Here is a 23,668-nt window from a genome sequence, read left to right on the forward strand (position 1 = left end):
CAGGAATTATGGAGGTCCATCATTCCCTATGGGGAAGAACTTTACAGTCACGCAAACTCCATTACATCTTTAAAAATCAGCCTTCTGCCCAATTCCTTTGAAATAATTCTGGCAGCTTCCTTGCCCCCACTGGGCACTACCACCCATCCTACTCTGCTCTGGGCCACACCTTCCCCCCCAACATGAAGCTATACTTTTGCTAAAACCTCGATTCTTCCCTAAGGGAAAAATCCAATACTTCAAAAAATTCACCAAAACCCAGCCCTTTGCCCAAATTTCCTCTGAAATTTGGGTGGTAGTTTCCACCCACTGGGCACTACCACCCCCACCCACTAGTTTTTGCCTGGGGCCATTTTTTAAAATCCAAAACGTTTCGGATTCGGATTTTGCAATTTCGAACAAAGAACAAAATTGGAGTGTTTCGGATTGGCTGGTTTCGAACAAAGAACAAAACGGGGGTATTTCGGATTCGAGCCAAAAACAAAACAGAAAAAAAGACAAAACACACAACCCTAGCAGATCGATCCTTGGATGCCTGGCTACAGCCCTGATTGCGCCTAATGGGGAAAGAAGAGAAAATGCAAAGCATGCCAGATCTGCATTTATTATGTTGTTGCCTGTATGCAGCATGCATATAGTTGTACCCTGTTCTTCTCTTCATGGAAGCTGCCACCAAATAAATGAAATGTGCATACCACAATCCACAATAAGGCTTCCTAGTTTTCTGTTCAGTCCGGCTTGGCCAACCCTGTGCATCTAGCATATTTGGTAGCAACAATAGACCCATCAAAAGACTGATGTACTGTACAACCTGTTAACTTTAATCTTTTGGGTCTTGACAGAAGATACATTCTGGTTTCTGGTCGGCTTCAGGTTCAATTTGAAGAGTGATTGTGTAGAAATTATACGTGTCAAACAGAACTGCAGTAACGTCTTTCAAAATCTGCTGTTTGTCTGCTGCATCCACTGTGGGAGATGAACACAGAGGATTAAGAGTTGCGATGTGCATATTGCAGTGCTGAGATATGTTTGATTAATTTTTTTAATTTCTATTCCACTTTGCTTCCAGGGGAAACTCAAAGTGGCTTATAACAACACAGAAACAAATACATACATAATAATAGAAACAGAAAACAAGCAGTCAAGAAAATCCAGCTGAACAACAGCAAAAAAACAACAACCCTCCCCTGGATTCAACTTCCTCCAAAGGCCTCTTTAAAAAGCCACCCAGTGCCAGATGGGCCATTCCTGAGTACTGGAGTCACAACAGAAAAGGCCCTGCTCCTTGTATGTCCACACACTGAACCTTTGTTGGCAGGGGGGCCCAGAGCAGGGTTCCTGCTGAATGGAGTTTAGGGGAGGGCTCATATGAGGCAAAGAACTCACGCACCTTAAGGTACCCAGGCCTCAACTATTTAGAGCAGGGTTTCTTAACCTTCGCCCCCCCAGATGTTGTTGGGACTACAACTCCCATCATCCCCAGATATAGCCTTTGTGGATGATGGGAGTTGTAATCCAAAAAAATCTGGGGCCCAAGGTTAAGAAACCCTGATTTAGAGATTTAAAGATCAGAACCAGAGCCTTGAATTGATCCTGAAAAGGAACAGGCAAGCAATGATGACTGGACAGGACTGGAATCATATGTTCCCACCCCAGAGAACTTTCTGGCAGCAGCATTTTGGTCTATTTGACGTTTCCAGGTATTTTGCAAGGACAGCTATTAAAGCATGAATTACTATAGTCAAGATAGTTTTTCTGTGCAATTCTGGATTGTTGAACAACTTCCAAGTAGTGCTTTTATTAGTACATCACCATTCCTTTTTCCAGGTCAGTATTATAACTGCCCATAGTGCAGACAGGAGGACTGAGGGGCAGAGAACAGTGGATGGCATAAGGCCCTCTAGTGAGGCCACCTCATGGCTGAGGTGAGATTTGACTTCCCACCAGAAGCCCCAGCGGAAGCCCCTACACCAGCTCTCAGAAGTGACTCCTATTAATTTCAGTGAGACTTCCAGTAACTATTATATGTTGGGCTGCAACTGCTGAATTGCAGTCAATACTAGTAAAATATTGTATACCATTGTAAAATTAACAAGCAATAAGCAAAGTTTATATAGATATAGATATAGTATCTTATATTAAAAGTTCTGTAAACTCATGTAGGAAAAATACCCAAAGTTATAAGTTGCTGATCACACAAGCAGTTAGCCACTGAAGAAGTTTCTCCCCTATCTAAGGGAACAGACTATGGGATGTCTGAGCAGTCATGGTTCTCACAATGGAGTCTTTGATCCTGGGTGTCCAGGATGGGAAAACTTCAAAGAGACCAGGGGAGCTGGACAAGGCCAGTCTGGTTGGTAGGGGTGAGTCCGAACCGGTCCGGCGGCCATTCTAAGGAATGGCCGAACTGCCAGACCGGTTCGGCCCTTGCTGGTCCGGGTCCGGGTGGGGGGTATAACTTTAAGGGCGGGAGGGCTTTCTTACCCCTCCCGCCTCTTCACCCCCTCCAGCGCCCATATTTAACCAAATAACGGGGCGCTGGAAACCAGCCGCCCCTGCCGCCGCTGCCCCCCCCCAGCAGATCCACATAGAAAGGTGCCCATACCCCTGCTGCCGTCGCCCGCCCGCCCGCCCTCCCTCCCTCCCAGCTGCCCGCCCGCCCAAATCCTTACACAAGGCTGCAGGAGTAAACGAGAGGAGCTCCAGGACAGAGCTCCTCTCATTAGAAAGGCCTGATGCAGAATGAAGGCGCTTTGCGCGCGCACGCATGCGCGCGCCGCAAAGGACACTGGAGGCCCGGTCTACCTGGCCTTTTCCTGGCGGGTAGACCGGGCCTCCGGTGTCCTTTGCAGTGCTCGCATGCGCGCGCGCGCAAAGCACCTTCATTCTGCATCAGGCCTTTCTAACGAGAGGAGCTCTGTCCGGGAGCTCCTCTCGTTTACTCCTGCAGCCTTGTGTAAGGATTTGGGCGGGCGGGCAGCTGGGAGGGAGGGCGGGCGGGCGACAGCGGCAGGGGTATGGGCACCTTTCTATGTGGATCTGCTGGGGTGGGCGGGGGCGGCTGGTTTCCAGCGCCCCATTATTTGGTTAAATACGGGCGCTGGAGGGGGTGAAGAGGCAGGAGGGGTAAGAAAGCCCTCCCGCCCTAAAAGAAAGGGCCCCCCTTCGGTGCCAGTCCGGACTGGTCCGGACCGTGCACATCTCTACTGGTTGGGCCAAAATGTGAAGGAAAGAGTTACAGCTGCAAGTGTGGGCAACTGAGGCACTTACAACCAAATAGGCACAGTTAAATAGTGACATGAACTGGCTTCACAAGAAGACAGTAGAAGGTTGGTTTGATTTCCTTTTTTCAGCCACGGTACTGACCTGTGACAATGTGAGCTGTTAGGAGTGTCTTGCTCATTGTGAGAGACCAAAGATGAAGGTTGTGGACAGACTCCACTTTGTCCACTGCTAGAATCCTCTCTCTGACTGCATTGTAGATAAATCCCTTTGGTGTCCCTGCAAAATTACGTGGTAAATAACTGTTTTTTAGATTTCAAAATCGGCACTACATGTATTCAGTTGAATGTTTCTCTGAACCAATATTAATATGTTTGATTCCCTTCTGGGGAGGTTCATGGGCTTACTTGGCCCAACTACTGGGGGGCGGGGGGCCAACCATGAAGCAGGGTGAAGCCGGCTGCTTCAAGCAGCAGATTGGGAGGTAGTCTTCAGGGGCAGCATTGCAGCCCACCCAGCACTGCCTCCCTCATGGATGCCATGTCAGAAAAGGAAAGGGAGAGGCACCAGCCAAACGAGAAAAGAGGACTTACTTCCCGTAACTATTCTGAGTTGCATTCAATACTAGTAAAATATTTTATACCAGACCTGCTCGATGTAGCCCCCTCAGTTGTTTTTGGACTGCAACTCCCATAATTCCAAGCCACAGTGGCCAATAGCCAGGCATTATGGGAGCTGTAGGCAAACATCTGTTGGCGGGCCGAAGTTGAGCAGCCCTGTCATTGTAAAATTAACAAGCAAAAGCCATGTCTATATCTATATCTATATCTATATCTATATCTATATCTATATAATAAATATATTAAAAGTTCTGTGAACTCATGTAGGAAAAATACTCAAAGTTATAAGTTGCTGATCACACAAGCAGTTAGAGGACAAATCTGAAATGCCTCTGGGAGTAACTTTATTGCTGGTCCAGGTTTCTTCCAGATCCGATGTATCTGAGGGGTTTCTCCTCATTTAGCTTGGTGTCTCTTCCTTTCCCATTCTGGCATGGTGGCCACAGTTGCTGCCTTGGATATCTCACATGGATAGAAAGATGGGGTGATAAAATGGCATAGTTGCCGGAACCTAAGGGGTATACTCGTGAGTCAAATTGGCTGTAAGACAGAATTTGGCTTTTTAAAAAGCCAAATCTGGCCACCTAGATTAGTGGCTCCCACTGCAAAGTCTGAAAGCACAAGAAGAAGCAGCCTTGCTGAAGTTCAGCAGTTAGAGTTTGGTCACCACAGGCAGGGAAGGCCACCTGAGTACCCTGTGCATGCTACCTTGACTTCTATCATGGAAGAAAGACAGGAGATAAATATTAGGAAGTTGGAAGTTCTCTGTGGTGAGAGAATTCCTTTCTCAATATAGCAGAGTGCACAGAGGCACAACACAGCGGTAGATTAGTTAGGCATGCGTGTGTGCTGAGAGTAAAGTAACTTGGAGCCAATTGCTAGTTTCAAATCAATATAAAAGGCATTTATTAAGGAACTCCATTCTAGATAGGAAAGTGAGGATTTAGGATCTCTAATCTATCTATCTAACTGGATGCGGATGGATTCTGCATCCTCTCTGCACATTTGGTGCAGGGAGAGGAACTTGCCATGTTGCAAGGTAAACGGCCAGGGAGCAAGAGAGAGAGAGGAAGGAAGTTGAATCCCCTGAGATTAGCAATCTACATTTCAAAGGGATAGCATCAGAGCAGTGGAGAAGGGATGACAAATATCTTGACCCTCTAGCCCTCTGACTTACTAGTCTGTCCCCCACTGTCTGAGGCAAGAGACAGCACAAAGTCATTTAACTTTCCAACAGCAAGGAAAGATTTGCTCTACACACATAGTATCTTACCTTCCATCAACACAAGCAAAATGTCCCATAAAATAGTGACAGTGATTCCCAGAATAAAAATGGAAAATATAAATGTGCAGATTGGGTCAGCCACTTTGTATTCTGGCTAGGGGGAAAAGATGCACATTGTTCAATGAATAGACCACTTTCTGTTACTAGTTCCCCCCACCCACTTTCCTAGATTGTCCTAACACAAAGAGGCCTTGAAGTTGTTAGCCCAAGTTTATAAATAAATTGAAACAACCATAAATATAGGAGTGGTGATTCTCTTATATTTAGCAGAGGGCGAGCAACTGGTTTAACTCACCGCCAACACAACCTTTCTTTAGCAACTGGCCTTAACCAACCCCAGCACGGCATCCCTCTAGTGGCTGCTACTGGTTTCCCCCTCGTGTTTCTTTTTAGATTGTGAGCCTTTTAGGGACAAGGAACATTCTTTCTTTCTTTCTTTCTTTCTTTCTTTCTTTCTTTCTTTCTTTCTAACTGCTTTGTGAACTTTTGCTGATAAGCAATATTTTTAGTAAAAGTAATTTAGGGAGAGCTCATTCCAGAGTCTATGTGATCTCTACTTTCCACCTAGTGGTATTAATAAATGTTGCAGAGTAATTACTTATCTTGTATAAGTGATTACACAGGAAGCCAACTTTAACTGAGAAATAGGAGTTTGATAGTTATTACTAAGTAAAACATAGGCTAAGAAAACACTAAACTGGCTAACCGTCTCTTATGCAGAGAGAGGGAGAACCTCTCTGTTTGAATTCAGGACAGCAAGTGAGCAGGAGATAAACAAACATAATGGCTGCCTTCAGACATATTGAGGAACATGAGGATAATTCACCTCAGGTTGGCCCCCCCCATTATGTCCGAATGATGGGAACCGCAGTTCCCGGACCCAACCATGGTTCCTATTTTGCCCCCAAAGCTAGGAATGAACCCTTGGTCTATAGTTCTACTCACCCAACTGAGGGTCCATTGCCTCCTCTGTATCATCCAGACTGGGATTTTACCCCAAACTGGAGTTAACAGAGGAAGCTTCTCCCGCGGGCTTCCATCTCATTGGCTGGTGTGGGCTGTCCTTCCAGGATTGGTGAAAACCCGTGCATCCAGTCCCACCCCCTTTGCCACCTATCACTGAAGATAGTGATGGTCTGGGAGTAAACCGGGGTGGGGGGACCAACTGCTGGTCCATTGGACCCACAGTTTACTGTTCTCTCTGAAGGGGGCCAGTGACTCCACCCCCAAGCAAGTACACAGACATATTCAAATATTTACAAGCATGCCCCACACAATGAACTGAGACAATGTCTATGGCAAAATCCCAACAGTGATGGTGATACGTACTTCCAGAAAGAATGAGAATTAGGTTGTGTTGACCTAGTACAATATATTAGATTTTTTAAATCAACAAACAATAATAACAACTAGCTGATCTGGTGCAGACCATCTGCGTCCCTAGTTCTCCCTCTCCCTTCAGCCCCAGTCCATTCTGTGATTGGCTTCCCTTCCCTTTCCTTCCTGTTTCCCTGCTCAGCAGTACACTGAGCAGAGCTGTGATGCAGAGTCTTCCATCGCCCCAGCTCCTGTTATGCAATTTTAACATTGTGCAGGATGTCAGTCAATGTGTTTCTGGCAATTTCTATTCCCTCTTGAATCCAGCTGTAAGGAGGTTGGCTAGGATGGATCCAGTGGTGGCTGGTGGAGGCTAGGGTGGAGGATGAGGAGAAGTGGAAGGTGGAGTATAGTTTAACACCCAATAAGTGCTCCCACTGCCCACCATCCTGCATGGCCAACAAGCCATGTGTCCCACCCCAACCAGTCAATTGGCCAATGTGCTTGCACAGAGGCCATTTGAGGGGTCAGCATGGCAAAAACTTGCTGTGTTAAGCCCTTACATGGCTATCATGCAAGTGCATCGGCCAGCTGAGCAGCAGGGGCATGGCTCGTTGGTTGTGTGGGGTGCCAGGTGGGGGTGGCAGGAACCTTTACCGGGAGTTAAAGGTATGCTCCACCTTTCACTTTGCCCCTCCCCTTCACCTTCCACAGCCACTGGGTGGTTCTTTTTAGCCACCAGCGATCCATTAGGTCTTGGTTTCCTGGTCAGATTTGGCCCCTAAGAGCTCCTGGTGGCGCAGTGGTAAAACTGCCACCCTGTAACCAGAAGGTTGCAAGTTCGATCCTGACCAAGGGCTCAAGGTTGACTCAGCCTTCCATCCTTCCGAGGTCAGTAAAATGAGTACCCAGAATGTTGGGGGGCAATATGCTAAATCATTGTAAACCACTTAGAGAGCTTCCAGCTATAGAGCGGTATATAAATATAAGTGCTATTGCTATTGCTATTGCTAAATGCCAGGGCTGGACTAGTGCTGAAGTAAATACTTTAGAACACAGATTCCAAATATGAAGCAGTCAAGTCAAGCAGCAAATTTCCTGACTAATCTCTCTAAAGCCCTAGCTTATTGTGATCATGCATATTTATTATGATGGTTATTTCTCAGATTTGTAATCTGCTTCTTAGCCAAGTCTCCTGAAATGAAGTAAATACGTCATATTTACAAGATTACATATTGGGCCAGGAAAAGCCTGAAGCTACTATGTGAAAAGAGGGGGTGGAGTGGGGGTAGAGAGATTGAGATCAAGGAAAGACAAAGAGAGGGAAGAAAGCATGAAGAGGAAAACACTATTGTTCTTGCAAAGTTAATGTGGATGTGAAAAATCTGTTCTCAATGGCCACTTTTATTTCTAGAAACGAGCAGAGCTGTCAGCACTGAAATTGCAACATGCATCCTGTATACAGAGGTGTCGGGCAAACTGCACCTCATGATACTCTGCTATGAACACAGTGGCTTCCTTAATTGCTTTGTAAGAGAGTAAACACAATGCAACCGACCTTAAAGAATATTATGAGTGCACTAATTAGCACACTAATGCTCTGGAGGAGATCTCCAACGACGCGGACAAAAGCTGCTCTTACACTGACACTGTCTGAGGCCGACCTGGGCTCAAGGCCTGATCTGTGGTTGCTGGTCTGCTGGGCATTGTGAATGTTCCCATGTCCCGTCTGGTGCAACATCAGACTTAATCTGCAAGGTATGCATCGTAAAAACCATCGACAAATTTATTTTTTTGCTTGTCCAGCACATTATTTGTAAAAGGGTTAAAATCTGGTTATAATAGCAGCTGCTTGATATTCTGCAACTTGTTTTTCAGTTGCTGTTGTTTGCTGTTTGAATCTTTGGTTTTGTACACTGCTTTGGATATTTTGAATGCAAAACTGGTCTGTAAGTTTTATACAACAAGCAAAATAACCAGAAAGAGACTACAGTCTTTCTTCACAATCTTTTCCAATGTAAAACACATACAAAAATTTAAAAACCCTTAACCTTTGCATATAACATACATTTCCAGCAAATCTAACACCATTATTTAAAACCCCTATATCTATGTAATTCCATTTCATTTCTCGAGCATATTAAAGCAAACACATCCACAGAGTATAATCTCTTGCCCATGCACTCCACTATAGATTGGTCTTGTGTAGGAACACTTTAAATAGATGCAGAGAAACAGGCCAACTGGGATGTATGAATATCCAGACACTGCTAAACTACTGCACAAGTCAACAGTATGCACAGGCTTTGATTATAAAGTCTGGTTTGATTGTTTGTTTGTTTTTCAAATTTGCAGAATGCCCCAAAAGTCCGTCTCTGGGCAGTTCACAACGTAAATGGTTGGTGGGATCAGGGGAGGGGGCCTAGTAGGCAGGGTTATATAGGCTGGTCCAGATGACACATCCATACCAGCCCTGCCCACACACAATAAGGAGCATGAGTTTTCACAACCAAACCTCTCTCCTGTGCTGTCTCGCAGACTTATAATCACTTTCATCGGAACTACCCCTCACACACAATTTAATACTACCTTGTATTTCAGTCATGTGTGAGTGGTGGTTCAGCTGAACCATCCTGTACAGTCTAAATCTCTAAGATAAAATCGTCCATTCAAGAACTGGATTTGACAGTCATTATTTCAGGTGTCTCAGTCAGCAGTTTGGAAATGGAAATTTCAAGGAGTCAGATATCTGGGAGGAAAAACCCATCAAGCTGAATTCTGATTTAGAAAGCTTTGTTTGACAATGTGTAGAATTGGCAAAACTGCACAAATGGGCTTACATGACAAAATTGGAGCATGATGATAATCTGATTTTGCAATCTTGGAAATAACTCCCTATCACAACACCATACAGAATGTCGCTTGGCTTTATTTTCAGTATTTGCCTTCACCTATTTGGGTGAGCAGACTCTCATCTGTATTGCATCAGAAGCAGTTTGCACTCAAGACTCATAGAACACATCGTGACTGCGAGCATGAAGCTGAATTTGACTAGCTATAATTAAACTTCAAAGAACTACATCAGAAGATGCAGCAGCAGAAGTCCCATTAAATAAAGCTGATGTGTACAATGTTTCATTTATACTATTATTAATCATGTCAATTATCAATAATATTAAGTTGCATATTTTCATTCATACAAATGGGTGTTCATACACTGGCTCTTTATTCACCACTGCTTTTGAATGTTGTTATAAATTGGCTTTTTGATTTGAAAAGGTTGCCAACCCCTGCTGTAGACCCTCTGTGGAGGCATTTTAGGTGCTGGTAGCCATTTTGTGACACTGTGTCGCTTGCTGTGATTAGCTGAGATCCTGCTTCCCTGATTAGCCAGATGTGTCTGGCTCTCTGGTAGGCTCTGCAGTAAAGGGGGGATTAATCTCTTTGCCGCTGTTAGCCAGCCAAAGATTTGCCGCCCCAGCAGCAAGGGAGGAAGGAGGGGGGAGTTCAAATCAAATTTTTTAATGTTTAAAACTGCTGCCACGCAGGAGTGTGGCAGCGAGAGCTCCCTCATGCCTGCCAGCCACCCCTCCTCAATTATGACAGCGGCGGATCAGGGCAAGACAAATTGGTGGGTGTGCGGCCCTGAGAGAGTGGTGATACCCCTACTAACCCAAGCCCACCTACCTCCAAAATGACTGCAATCGCCCAACTTCTGGCCTTTCTGTGCATGCATGCATGTGGAGAAAAGCCTGAAGTTGGGGGATTGCAGTCATCTGGGAGATGGGCGGGCTTGGGTTAGGAGGGGTTATCCAGAGGTGTATCTAGGGAAAATAGCGCCTAGGGCAAGCACTGGAATTGCGCCCCCCATCCAAGCATATGACACCCATCTTTCAGATAACTTTACCATAATATCAGCTGAAAAATACAAGTCAGGCTCATTAATCTTTTAATATTTCAAAAACTATTTAGCAGTGGACGTAGCCAGACCAAAAAATGCTGGAAAACTACAAATTTCAGTATGCTGGGGTTCATGGAATACCCAAATACTATGTGGAGGTGTACTTGGAAACCTGAACAGAAGTGCCTGTCTAATTCTCTGCTATGCATTGTAGCATCACTATTACATGAGTTTTAAAAATAAATGGAGAATTAGACTTTCCCCAGATACTCTGAAAATAATTAAAGGATATGCAGAGTAAACTGTGTCACCGCTTGGAATATATTCTAGTATTTCAGAAAGACAGTTAAAATGAGAGAAAGAGAGCAAGAAACTCCCACTGGGCCTTAATATTAAGGATTTCACACTGATTCAAAGACAAACTCACCATTAATAGCCATATTAGCAAGACATCACATTTAACTCACTTATCACAAGAAGCAAAGTAAGAGCAAATGAATACAATTCTAGGTCATAAGTGTCAGCTCAGTATTCACAAGCCCTGATTCTCTGTACATAGTACCAACCTGAATATGTGTACAGTGTCTTATATTATATTAATTTTTTTAATTTTTTTACCTGTAGCCCCTTTGGGGGGCTTCCTAAAGGCTGTGGGGGGTGGTTGCAAAGGTTCCCCCTCCCACCACTGGCCTCTAGCGCCTCACAGGTACCATTTGAGCATGTGCGGTGGCCATTTTAAAAAAAATCTTTTTTTTTAATGGCCACTGAAAACAAAATGGCCACCGCGCATGCTCAAATGGCCTCTGCAATGCCTGGCATGACTTAGGTCCTCACAGAGGCCATTTGAGCATGCATGGTGGCCATTTTGTTTTCAGCAGCCATTTTTATTTTATTTTTAATTTTACAAAATGGCGCCCCCCTTCAAGTGGCGCCTGGGGCACTGCCCTGCCTGCCCTACCCTAGATACGCCCCTGGGGGTATCGCCACTCTCTCAGTGCTGCCCACCTTGGTGTAGTAGTTAGAGTGCTGGACTAGGACCAGGGAGACCCAAGTTCAAATCCCCATTCAGCCATGATACTAGCTGGGTGACTCTGGGCCAGTCACTTCTCTCTCAACCTAACCTACTTCACAGGGTTGTTGTGAGGAGAAACCTAAGCATGTAGTACACCGCTCTGGGCTCCTTGGAGGAAGAGCGGGATATAAATGTAATAATAATAATAATAATTTGAGAGGCAGGCTGGCGTGTGCGAGGGAGTTCTTGCCATCCAGAGGAGGAAGATTCAGCTTCTACTTAAAGCCAGCTTCTAGGCTTGGAAAACCACTCTTTGCTGAGAGAGAGAGAGAGAGAGAGAGAGAGAGAGAGAGAGAGAGAGAGAGAGAGAGAGCTGCCTGCTGCTGCTGCTCTTCTGGCTGTGGTGCTGCCTCAGTGCCTCTGGCGCTGGTGGTGAAGTCTTTGCTGGTGGTGTGGTGGTTTGTGGTGCTGCCTCAGTGCCTCTGGCGCTGGTCTTTGCTGGTGGTGAGGTCTCTGCCCTGTCCTGCCTGTTTTGCCCCCCCTCCCAACTCCCATCCTTTCCAAAGTAATTTTTCCTGGCTGTGTTTGGCTGGCTGCTGTGTGCTGCTGTCCCTTTTGGATCCCCCCCCCCCCCGCAGTCTGAGTTGAGTGTCTTCTCTTGCTTTAGCCCAGCTCTAGCCACTGCCAGGGTGGGGGTGGCCCAATTATTTGATACCACCACCACCTCCTTACCCCACCACAACCCCCTTTTTGCTGACTGTTCTTCCACCAGCATTCTATTCTATTCTATTCTATTCTATTCTATTCTATTCTATTCTATTCTATTCAGTGTTTCTCTTTTAATTTGTTTGGGTGGTGGGTAGCTGGAAGGTTGCCCATCTGCTCCCCACTTCTCCCCCAATGGAGTGTGCTGCCAGCCTGCCACCAGTCAGGGTTTTTCCCCCCTGACCAGTATGTGGGGCAGAAGCCTCTTCAGAATGACAAAGAGGGGTAAGCTATTACTTTTTTGTTCCCCCCTTTCCCTTAGTTTTCATTAAATAGGGCCTCCTTGGGCTGGATTGGGGGAGGAATTTTTTCTGTGCTTTTCTTTGCAGTTTGTTTCTTGTTTTGGCAGGTCCCCCTTAGTTGCCCCCCATTGTATTGTGTTGTTCTTGTGGGTGGAGTGGGTGGATAATTAAGGGGGGGGGTTTGGATAGGGTTTTTAAATTTTTAGATTGTCCCCTCCCAATTTTTAATTTTTTTTTAATTTAAAAAAAAATTAAGCATCCATGAGTTCACACACAGGTCACTAGGTCAGGTCACTCCAGTTGGATTTCTTAATGGAATCCATGCATTTATTGAAGAGGTGGCATTAAAAAAGTATTCATTTAAATATTCATTTAAAAACCATGAACCCCATCAGCTTGGAGCTTTTGGGGGGAGTTATGGACTGACCTGCCTTGCCCCAAACCCTCTTAGGGGTGCCCAGGCAGCTCCCCAAGGGGTAGACGGGGCAGTCTCAAATCCCCTCCCTATGGGAAAAATGCAAAACATTGAAAAATCTTCAAAAGTTCATTAAATATTGCAGGAGTGTCTGATTGCTTATGGGCTTTGGTGGCTGTTGGCACCCATGGGTGCCTACCACCCACCCTGGTTTTGTGCCCCTAGGTGCTCTGAATAGGGAATAATGGGCCAGTTCAAGTCTCCATTATACCTTATATAGATTCTTTTAGATCCTGTTCAAGTTGGGCTCGAATTTGAACTCAAGCAAAACCAAAATTGAACTTATTCACCCCAGGTTGGTTCAAATTCAAACCAAACCACCCAAACCAGTTTTGTGCACACCCCTACCATCTCATGGCCAGATCAGTTTTAGCAGATTTTCTGTTGACCTCATCATGCACTTAAAAATGACTGCAAAATCCATTGTTCAGATATCTGTTTTGTCCGGTGCTCAGCTGTAATTCACTTTCATTTCATAATGTACTGGATTTGGGTCACATGAATTGGCCCTGAGTGACCACCAAAAGTTTATGAAACATTAATCCATTTGAATCATGACTTCCAGTTACACCAAATTATCCAGTTTAGGATAACTCCATTCCTTTGGTGCTTTGCCCCAATGACATATGTGCCAAGTCCCATTAGAAAAAAATCATTTAAAAAGATTGCTGTTTATTGTAAAAATCACGTAGTATTGACTGTATTAAAAAACAACCAAAGGACAACTTACATTATGTTGACTATTACTGCAGAGGCAGACGTAAAGAGCATCACGGTAGCTTCAATTTCGTAATGCGAATGCAGCAGCCTCATCATGGCTAAATACATCAACACACCGGTTGTCGCCCAAACAATGACGATGGATAGGAGAGCTCCAAGAATTTCTAGCGGTTCAAATAATTGTTAGGAGTAACTCCCCTAGAACATGTGTTCATGTTAATGAAAAGCTGCTACTACTCTCTATGTTACTTTGAAATGAGGAGACATAGGGCATATCCTCTCGGCAGATTTAAGCTCATTAATGGTCATTCTCTTTCTTCAGGGAACCCTGGGAAATGTAGTTCTGTGATAGAGGCATTAGTGATCTCTAACAGGGAGTCCTCAGAAGCTTCACCAAAATTCAATTCCCAGGATCCAAAAAGGGGGAACAAACACCACTGGCTGACATCCTGACTAAGGCTGCATACACACTATGTGAGATGCACTCGTGTTGCAGAAGGCTCCTAGTAATTCAGCTATTCTGATCACAATGTGGGCGGGGGGTGTTGTCAATCTTCCCCTCCCTCAAAAACCACTCTGTACCACCTGGAAATATGTCTGAGGGTTGTGCATCCCTCAGGGACATATTTTGGGATGGTGTGGGACACTTCCAGCAGAAGGGGAGATCAGCAAAACTCCTCTTCCCCGTGCAAGCATCAGTGGTGCAGTAGTCAGCACACTTGCCACAGCAGAGGAACTTCTTTCTGAAGCACACATGCAGCCTTAGTCAGTAGTTATACCTGTACTGGGTCTGTGAAGAGCTTCCAGAAACAAAAGGTTTAAAGAACCATTTATGCGTTTATATGTTGCTTGGTTAAGGGGTTTAATTAGTTAAGCATGACAACTGTTGCCAGGTACTTGGATTGACAGGAAGAGTTCTATAGATGTGTGCTCTAGAGCCAATTAGAAGTTAACTGTCAAGGTTGGAGAAAGAGACGCAAATGGAATGAGAATAGTTAATTGGTTGTAATATGAACTGTGTATTTCTGGGAAATAATTAACTTTCTTTACCTTTTTCTTTTTGTGAACGATAAATCCTCTTTATCTTTGAAGTATATGGACTTCCTCTGTTGGAGTAAGACCCCATGCCTATATAGCATTCCCCCCAGGGGCGTAGCTAGGGGAGAGGGGGCCCGTGTTCATCCCTCACTCTGGCACCCCGCCCCCGAGTGAGGGAGATATTGAAGAAAATAGGGAGGGGTGGAGCTGGAGAGCCCTCAGGAGCCGGGGGCCCGTGTTCTTTGAACCCTTTTGCTCAATTATAGCTACGCCCCTGATTCCCCCACTATCAAGGGCAGAAAATATTATGGAAGAAGAATGCTGAAGATAAATGGTGGCAGTGGATACAGGAACCATCACAGGGACCAACCAAAATGTTGGTCCCAATAAAGACAAAGCTTCTGAATTCTCCAGAACTCTTCTTCAGGTGGGATGTTGTTGAGCTAAACAGTGGAAGGAGGGAGAAAGAAAAGCCTGGGCATGACATGGAAGCCCAAAGGTCTGCAAATTATAGTAGCCTAGAGACAGAGTGTAGGAGATGTTAGGCAGACTTAATTAGACTAGACCTTGCTAAGTGCAAAACTGAGTTCAGGTTGCAGAGGCTTGCTGGGCCATTTAATGGTCATTAAATTTGGTATACCTGCTCTGTGCCATCCATACGTTAATCTCATGCTAGGTGGTTTAGATGACAGCTGCAGAGAGAAGATGATGATCAGGAAACTCATCAAGTCCACAAAAGCATGGACTGCATCCATGATCACAGCAAGACTTCCTGCAATTTGGCCACCTGGATAAAATAAATAAATAAATAAACCACAATCATTACTCAATCAAATATCATAAATCAAATTGTTAGGGGTGAAAGTTAATTAAAAATGGACACAAACGACATGGGGGTATAGCAGATTATCTTGAAAACTAGATGTTTTTACCCAGAGGTAGCAATTGACAATGATAGCATTCATTCTTTCAGAAATGTTAGAGTAACCATTTTGCACAAAGTTGGAGAGGGTCAACCAGCCAGTTCATCACTGATGTGAAATCCGAACCATGACATTCCCATCTTGCAGTTGCCAATCATAATTCCTACCCATCATAATTCTTCAGGCAGCATGGGAGGCATTGCAACGTGATACTGCAAAGAGATACTGGCAGCATGGGAGACATTGCAACGTGACTCCTTCCTGTGCCAAAGAAGGGGGCGGTGGTGTGAGAATAGCCCGTTCAGGGGCTACAAGCAGCACCCCTCTATTTGATTTTGGAACTTGAAGATGGAGGCTTGCAGTCTCCATCTTGGCTACCTGGATTCGCAGGCACGCTAGCCTTCTACATGCCCGTATTTGGTAAACTCTCAATTAGTCGCTTAGCACAAGCAGCATGGAGCAACTTTACCCCAAATCTAGTATGACATGTTGCTGCAAGGTATCCCCATGCCCCTCTCTATTTACAATACAGAGAAGAAGGCTGGCTGAGCAGACATGAGCTAAGGAGAAGGACTATTTCTCAAGAGAATAGTAAAATTCCTCTTTTCCTTGGCACAAAGGATTAGTCTTACTAATCACTTCAAAAGGGAGTCAGATAAGTCTGTATCACTCCCACCTCATTATTCCAGCATTAATGATCTGGCATGGACCAGAGGAAGAGGGTCATTAGTGTAAAAAGAATTCCGATCTCCACCCCCCCCACCCCCGGAATGTCTTCCCAACCCACAAGACAGGTTTTGAACTTGCCTATTCACCCTATCCCATACAGGTTTATCAAACCATTTCACTTTATTGTTCCTCAAGACTGCACACACCTGTGGTTGAATCATATAGCATGTATTATTTTGTTAACCACAAATGCCATCCCCTGCAGCCTGGAGCTGTGACCGTGTTTGGCCCCCAAAGGCATGTTTTTGCCTGTTTCCCCACAGTGGTCATAATTCTGAGGCTGTCTGGAACCCTCTACATATCTATCTATCTATCTATCTATCTATCTATCTATCTATCTATCTATCTATCTCCAGCCTTTCTTCTCCAATACAGGAGTTGCTCAAAGTGGCTTACAGTCACAATCACCACAAAACACTAAAAATTCAATTGCTTTAAAAAAAAATTAATAAAAGCAGCGCATTAAAGAGGCATTCCCTCTTTTAAGAATGGGGAAATGCCTATTCAAAGATTGATGCCTATTGCAAAATATGTACGGATCATTTAAAAACAAAGTATGACTTTTTTTTTAAGAACAATTGCTTTTTTCTTATATGCAGATCTATGCAGGTTTAAGCAATTGATTAATTGACTAACATTCAAATGATTAATTTACTAAAATTTCTTGAATTATGTGAAAGCCTGAATATATATATTTGGGCTGTATCCTTTAAAACCTTTTTATCTGGGAATGCCTTTTTAGTCAATTATCTGGAAACAAATTTGTTAAGTGTTAATTAATTTTAATATAAGTGCTTACAGAAATGGCAGTTTCCAGACATCATCGCAAAGAGGCTTTCCTACTTTACTATTGCACAGGAGGGAATACTTCTTCTGAGGCAGATTCTGTGGAAGTATTATCCATCCATCCATCCCTTCCTTCTCCTTCTCTATCTATCTGTCTACCTGCGAATCTGTCCATACCTTCTGACAAGAAAGAGCATTGTCTTCAAAACTATTCTTTTAATCATAGAAACATATGCAGAATTGGTCAGTCAATCAAATAATAGACTGAGCTTTCTTTAACGGGTGCTTTATAGCTGGTTTCCTTGTAAATACAAAGCAATCTTATGAGGTCATTCACACAATCAAAAACTGTGTTCTACTCAGGTTTGGGAGCTGTGTGAGCTCCCAATTGTCGGTTGTGTGGAAGGAAGGCAGGAGGAAAAGCTACTCAGGTTTTCCTCCTACCTTGCTTCCACATTATCACTTCTACCTAGGTTTTCCTCTTACCTTGCTTCCACATTATCACTTCTACCCAGGTTTTCCTCTTACCTTGCTTCCATACAACCAAAAATTGGGGGCACACACAGCTCCCAAACCGGCGTAGAATACAGTTTTTGATTGTGTGAATGGCCTCTATGTTTGTTTAACCAAGCTTTATTCAGAAATAACTCAATTTTTCTCCTCCTCCTTTCCATCTCTTTCCTGACTGCCCCCCCCCCATGCTTTCTATAGAATCTCCTCTGGGACAAACTTCTAATTAACAAAACATAAAGGAGTGGGCTGCTAGACAAAATAAAAGAGTAGGGTGAGAGTTCTAGGCCACACACACACACAAACAATGTTCACCTATGATTTCAGCAGTCATGAAGATGAGGCAGAATATTGATGCCAGATAGAGTTTGCACTTTGCCTGCTGGTGCTCTGTGTTTCTGCTCTCACAGGCCTTTGAGTGGTTATGGCAGTGATGCAACGAACGAGATCCAGATGCTTCTTGTTTCTCATGGTGATTCTCTTTGTCTGAATGGTTCTCTGGTAGATCTATGCTAAGTGTGGGAGAGAAATAGAAAGCTTACATTCAAATGGGTTGTGCATTCTCTACACCAAAAAGTAAAAGAGATAAAAATCAAACCCAGTTCTGTGCCAAGGAAAGCTAAATTCTGCAAGCTGAATACATTATAAGGCCCTTCTTCCTGGCCCCTGCCCACCCACCTCTGAGATTCACAGGAAGATAGGAAGCTGCCTTCTACTGAGTCAGACAATTGGTCCATCTAGCTCAGTATTGTCTACACCAGTGTTTCTCAAACTTTTTGGAGTCAAGGACCGCTAAATTCTTCGTGCAGAGTTTCAAGGACCGCTACATTCTTCATGCGCAGTTTCCCGGACCAGCAGTTAGTAAAGGGGTTTCAAGTCTGTCTATCTATCTATCCGACTTCTATACTGCCCAAAACTTGCATCTCTGGGCAGTTTAGAATGAAAATAATATAAGCATTAAAATAATTAAATTTGGAATCTTTTGCAAACATTGAATATTAGGGGTTCTTAACCTTGGGTCCCTCAGTTAAACTCCCATAACCCCCAACAACAATGGCATTTGGCCATTATGGCTGGGGATTATGGGAGTAGGTCCACCAATGTCTGGGTACCCAAGGTTGAGAACCCCTGAATCTAAAAGCCTGGGTGAACAAATTTGTCTCCAGTATGTCTGGAGTAGAGGTGCTTGTGATTACTCAATGGAGAGGGGATGTTGGGCCATTAGAAAAATTCAAAAGCTACACGGGGCCAATGAAAACAACATACAAGCAAGCCCCACTGATGCAAGAGGGAAACAGTGTTCCCTCTCAAGGCGCCTCGACCACAACAGGCAGCTGGGTTTCAATCAACCAACCTTTGGCTGCAAACAATGAGCATGCAAGAACCAGCAGCCCTTCAAGTGGCGCCCACTGCCATACTTTTTCCTCCATGCCCCCGCATCGCATACAGTTTGAAGCTGTAAAGATAGGGAATAAGATAGCTGTAGGAAGATCTCAGCAGCACGTGGAGGCAAGGCACAAGAAGGGTCCCATGCCTCCGTGATACTCTTCCTCTTCTGTGCCATGTGCAAAATTGAGGAAGTGAGTGCCTTGATTTCAGTTGGGGGGGGGGTTTGACTCCCAGTCAGGGACCGGCACTCAACCCTTCGGGGACCGGCAGCGGTCCAGGGACCGGTGGTTGAGAAACACTGGTCTACACAGACTGGCAGTGGCTTCTCCAAGGTTGCAGGCAGGAATCTCTTTGAGCCCTATCTTGGAGATGCCAGGGAGGGAACTTGGAACCTTCTGCATGCAAGCATGCAGGGGCTCTTCCCAGAGTGGCCCCCATCCCTTAAGGGGAATATTTCACAGTGCTCACACATGTAGATTCCCATTCAAATGCAACCAGGGTGGACCCTGCTTAGCAAAGGGCACAGCTGATGCTTACTACCACAAGACCAGTTCTCCTGGTCTTCTTCTTCCTCTCCAAAGGTGCATACCCCTACCATCTCATGGCCAGAGGTGGTGGGGAGAGGGGTCCCATCTTCACTTTTTCTTCCAAAGCCCACTTCAACCTTGCTATGCTCCTGCCAGACATTGAATAGATGTTATGCTTATCTTTGCAGTGACCAGGACAAAAATCTCGCTTGACAACTCCAAACTGAATGTGCGCACTGACTCCATTGGAAAGCATTACCATTTGAGTTCATGTGAAGCAATATGAAAGTTTTGTCCATGGTGTCTAAATCCATGTAAAAGGGACCACTTGATGCTGCACTCACCAAGTAATGTACACACAAGTGACAACTGGCTTGGATTATTGTGGATTTCAGTCCACCTCACAGCTGTTGAGTGACTGGTAGAGGAGATGAAGTGAGACAGCTACAGCTAGTACTTTGTGTATATGCCCATCAAGCAAGAATTCAAGCACTTCATCAAGCAAGAACTGTGTAAAAATCTGCCCCTGCATAAAAGACAGGTTTCCTAGGCAACACAGCCTTTTCATTGGGCTGCTGTGAACGCCCTTTTCATTGGGCATTGTGAATTTACTGTAGAATATAAACAGAATACATACATTATTTAAATATATTAGTTTTATACCTGCTTAACAGTCATGGAATCCTCCAAAGAATCCTGGTAGTTTAGTGTGGATAATAATAATTGTTGCTGGTGTCTGCTTTATGCTTCTTTTTAGAATGTGAGCCCTTTGGGTTCACCTGATTGATTTATCTAGGCAAACTGTGTTGAGAACTTCGATTGAAAATCAGTATATAAATATGTATAGTAGTCATAGTAGCAGCCTTAGCATCCACTCTGCTAGAGATCCCTATCCTGTTCTCATAAAAATACAATTCCAGTGTTACCCAGAGAGAAGGAGTAAACCCATTTATGTCTATAATGCAGACATGCTGATATCTTTTGAGAATCAGGCTGTTTTAGATCTATGCTATTTATTTACTAACCTGATTATTATTTTTTTCTTTATTAAAGGTCAAATGAAAGATAAATACAACAGTCAGGTTCATACATAATGTGAAACCTCTGCCACCTTTAATTCCGGTTTGGCGTTGCGTGTGAACCTGGTGGCTAACTTACTGTAATCAGGAAAATAAATAAAACCTCACTTTAGCTAAACAAACCTTAATTATTAACATAATATATGGATATTGTATTACACACACACCCCAGAAAAACACCCCAGCTTATTCTCAGGATAATTTCTTCAAAGCATAAAAAGTTCTTCAAAATTAGACCAAATCTCTAGCCTGCTTATCTTAACAAGTTTTACAAATCACTAGTCAGCGGGACTTCGAGTCAATTATGTGCCAATAATGTTCTCCAAAATCCCGTTACAGTTAATCTGGTTTCCTGGGCAGCAATGCATTTTCTAGGCATATCACTGAAGGCAGCCCTGTCTGCTCTTGAGTCAGTCAATGAGCCATTGATATTACAGTGGTGTAACGCAGATGGAAGAACATCAAATACATCAATCTGAAGTGAGACATTGAAGGCTTTGTGTCAATATGCCTTTTATGTGACTGTGATAAACAGCCAAGGCTATATTGCATTTATTAATTGTATGATAAATGTATGCATTCACATGTGTCTAGGTTTATGGGATACATTTATGAATGATATCTAGTGCTTTGAGTATGCTGTTCTTTCATTATGCTCTTTTCTTTGGCTGCTGGTATTTGGGGTTGTTTTTTTGTGTGCCGGGATTTTTATCCTTGACACCTCTCGTTTATTTTATTGGTGCGTGTGTGTTTATTAATTCTTTCCTTTTTATTTTATTCTTTGTTGATTATATTTTAAATCTTTTATTCTACACTCCTAGGTGCTGCCTTTGGGTAGGAACAGTGAGATACCAATATTTTGCTCTAGAATGAAACAAAATAAATAGATATTGCATCAATTGACCAAGTGGAGCCTCCAGTAAGAGGTGAATTTGGTCCCCCCCGCCTCACATTTTATTAATTTATTTAAAAGATGTCTGTGCATAAACACATTCAAAGTGGCTTACATCAAAATTCATTTTTAAAAACACAGTAAAGCACATATTTTAAAATCACAGAAACGAAAAATAAGGAAATCATTAAAACAGGGCAGTCACAGAGAAATGCACAGAATTAGGGGAACAGAAAACAATATATTTACATGCCTGGCTCTGGACTTCTGTATTTATTCCTGCTATAGATAAACAAATGAAAGCCAACTGGTTTCCTTTAATCCTATATAATTATTTTAAAGATAACGAAAAAGCTCTATGTCTCACAGGCCCAGCATTTCAGGCAATAGAGATGCCTATCCCTAATTCTGACCTGGATTCAAGAAGTGTTGTCATTCCCATGCTGCTGTTTATTTTTTTCCACCATATGCAGAAGTAGGGTGCTACTGCAGCCTGAGTGTATTGCTTATTCAAGTCTGAATCGAATCGACCTGGTTTCAACCAGATTGCATTCTTGTTCGAATCAAAACAGCAGGTTTTGAAACAAATTGCCATTTTTTATTCGTACACATCCCTAGTTCCCAGATTTTCCAATGGGAACAGATCTCTAAGCTTTCGAAGATGAAGAAGAAGAAGATAGGAACATAGGAAACTGCCTTCTACTGAGTCAGACCATAGGTCCATCTAGCTTAGTATTGTCTATACAGACTGGCAGGGGCTTCTCCAAGGTTGCAGGCAGGAATCTCTCTCAGCCCTATCTTGGAGATGCTGCCAGGGAGGGAACTTGGAACCTTCTGCTCTTCCCAGAAGAACCTTCTGTTCTTCTTATTCCCTAAGGGGAATATCTTACAGTGCTCACACATCAAGTCTCCCATTCATATGCAACCAGGGCAGACCCTGCTTAGCTAAGGAGACAAGTCATGCTTGCTACCACAAGACCAGCTCTCCTCTCTCTCTCTGTTGATTTGGAAATCCAATCTGAGACCATTTCTTTTTGGAAATTTGAGGCAGACCATTCATATTCAAGAGAGGGAGGGCAGCTTATGAAACTAGCTGTTAACTAGGGGCTGAGGTACAATGAGCAAAGAAGACTGCATTTTAAGGTGCAGAATGTGCAGGTCCTTTGGGGAGCGGGGTGCAGGATTACATATTACATTCTTACACTCCTGTGCAGTACTTCAAGGGTGCAATACAAGAGAGAGAAAAATAATAATTGGCAGTGCTATATTCTGTATATATTAAGCAACCTGCCCACACCACCCACCCCCAAGAATTGGTGCCCTAGGCAACCTCCTAGGTGTGCCTAGAGAATGGACTGGCCCCGAAAGCCATAGCTTAAAATACAGAAGGTGTTGTTACCTGCTGGGAGAGGAGGAGTACCTCTTGGTGTCTCTGTCATCGACAAGGCAAGTTGTTTCCAGATCCTTGGTGGTCATCATGATGACCAAGTATATCCCATTCGGCAAAGGTGCCACTTTTTAGATGCCAGCAAGGAATTAGTACTACTATCGCAATTCAGGAGAAATCACTGTCTAGATTTCCAAAGCAACAATGGTCTCTAGTCTTCTCAGGCGACCCAGGACCAGACTGCTGAGGACATCTCTAACACAAGGGCTGGGTATGATTTGCTAAGAGGGCTGGGTGGCTTCATGGTTTCCTCCTTGCTGACAGCCCCCAGGTGACACAATGTGTTTCTCAGACAACACGAGGAGTCAACAGTAAAACCTTTGTGCAAGATCTGCTGATTCAGGCTTGCAGGCACTCTCACACACATGCACAACTGCTGATCACTTCTCTACAGTTATAAGCTGGATTCTTAGGCCTGAAAGGACCCAAAGCTGTTTAATCCTAAGTGTGGGACTGTGTGGGGGGGGTGCTTCTTAACAGATTTCTCTCACACTTTTGCATTTGCCCTCCACATGTTTTGAAGGCTGCATTAATCGGCCCAGTTAAGGGCTCAATGTGTGTTATTCCTGAAACCACTGTGAAGCTCAAGGGAAAGCATTCAGTTACTGTATGTGAGCCCTCCTCCGTAGTCTGAAGTGGTGCAGCCCAGACATCAATGTGCCACCGCAGTAAAAATGGGTTGGAATGTAGAATCCTAGAACATTAGAATTCAAAGAGATTATAGAGTTCTTCTAGTCCAATCCACCTGCTTGGTGCAGGAATCTCCTACAGCATCCCTTGTTGAATGCT

The 23,668-nt window shown here is 44.0% G+C and overlaps 1 protein-coding gene across 1 annotated transcript; it reads right to left on the reverse strand.

Annotated features, from left to right (window-relative positions):
- Window positions 1-583: 583 nt before the first annotated feature.
- SLC30A8 (solute carrier family 30 member 8) lies at window positions 584-22,911 on the reverse strand. Its single transcript, XM_053245965.1, has 8 exons — window positions 22,832-22,911; window positions 17,861-18,057; window positions 15,238-15,384; window positions 13,570-13,723; window positions 8,003-8,195; window positions 5,116-5,221; window positions 3,367-3,501; window positions 584-966 (listed from the first exon to the last, which is right to left on the reverse strand). The coding sequence occupies exons 1-8, from the start codon at window positions 22,909-22,911 to the stop codon at window positions 821-823; spliced, it is 1,158 nt and encodes a 385-aa protein (XP_053101940.1). The 3' UTR covers window positions 584-820.
- Window positions 22,912-23,668: the final 757 nt, after the last annotated feature.

The sequence above is a fragment of the Hemicordylus capensis genome, chromosome 4 (assembly GCF_027244095.1).
Source record: "Hemicordylus capensis ecotype Gifberg chromosome 4, rHemCap1.1.pri, whole genome shotgun sequence".
Lineage (NCBI taxonomy): Eukaryota > Metazoa > Chordata > Lepidosauria > Squamata > Cordylidae > Hemicordylus > Hemicordylus capensis.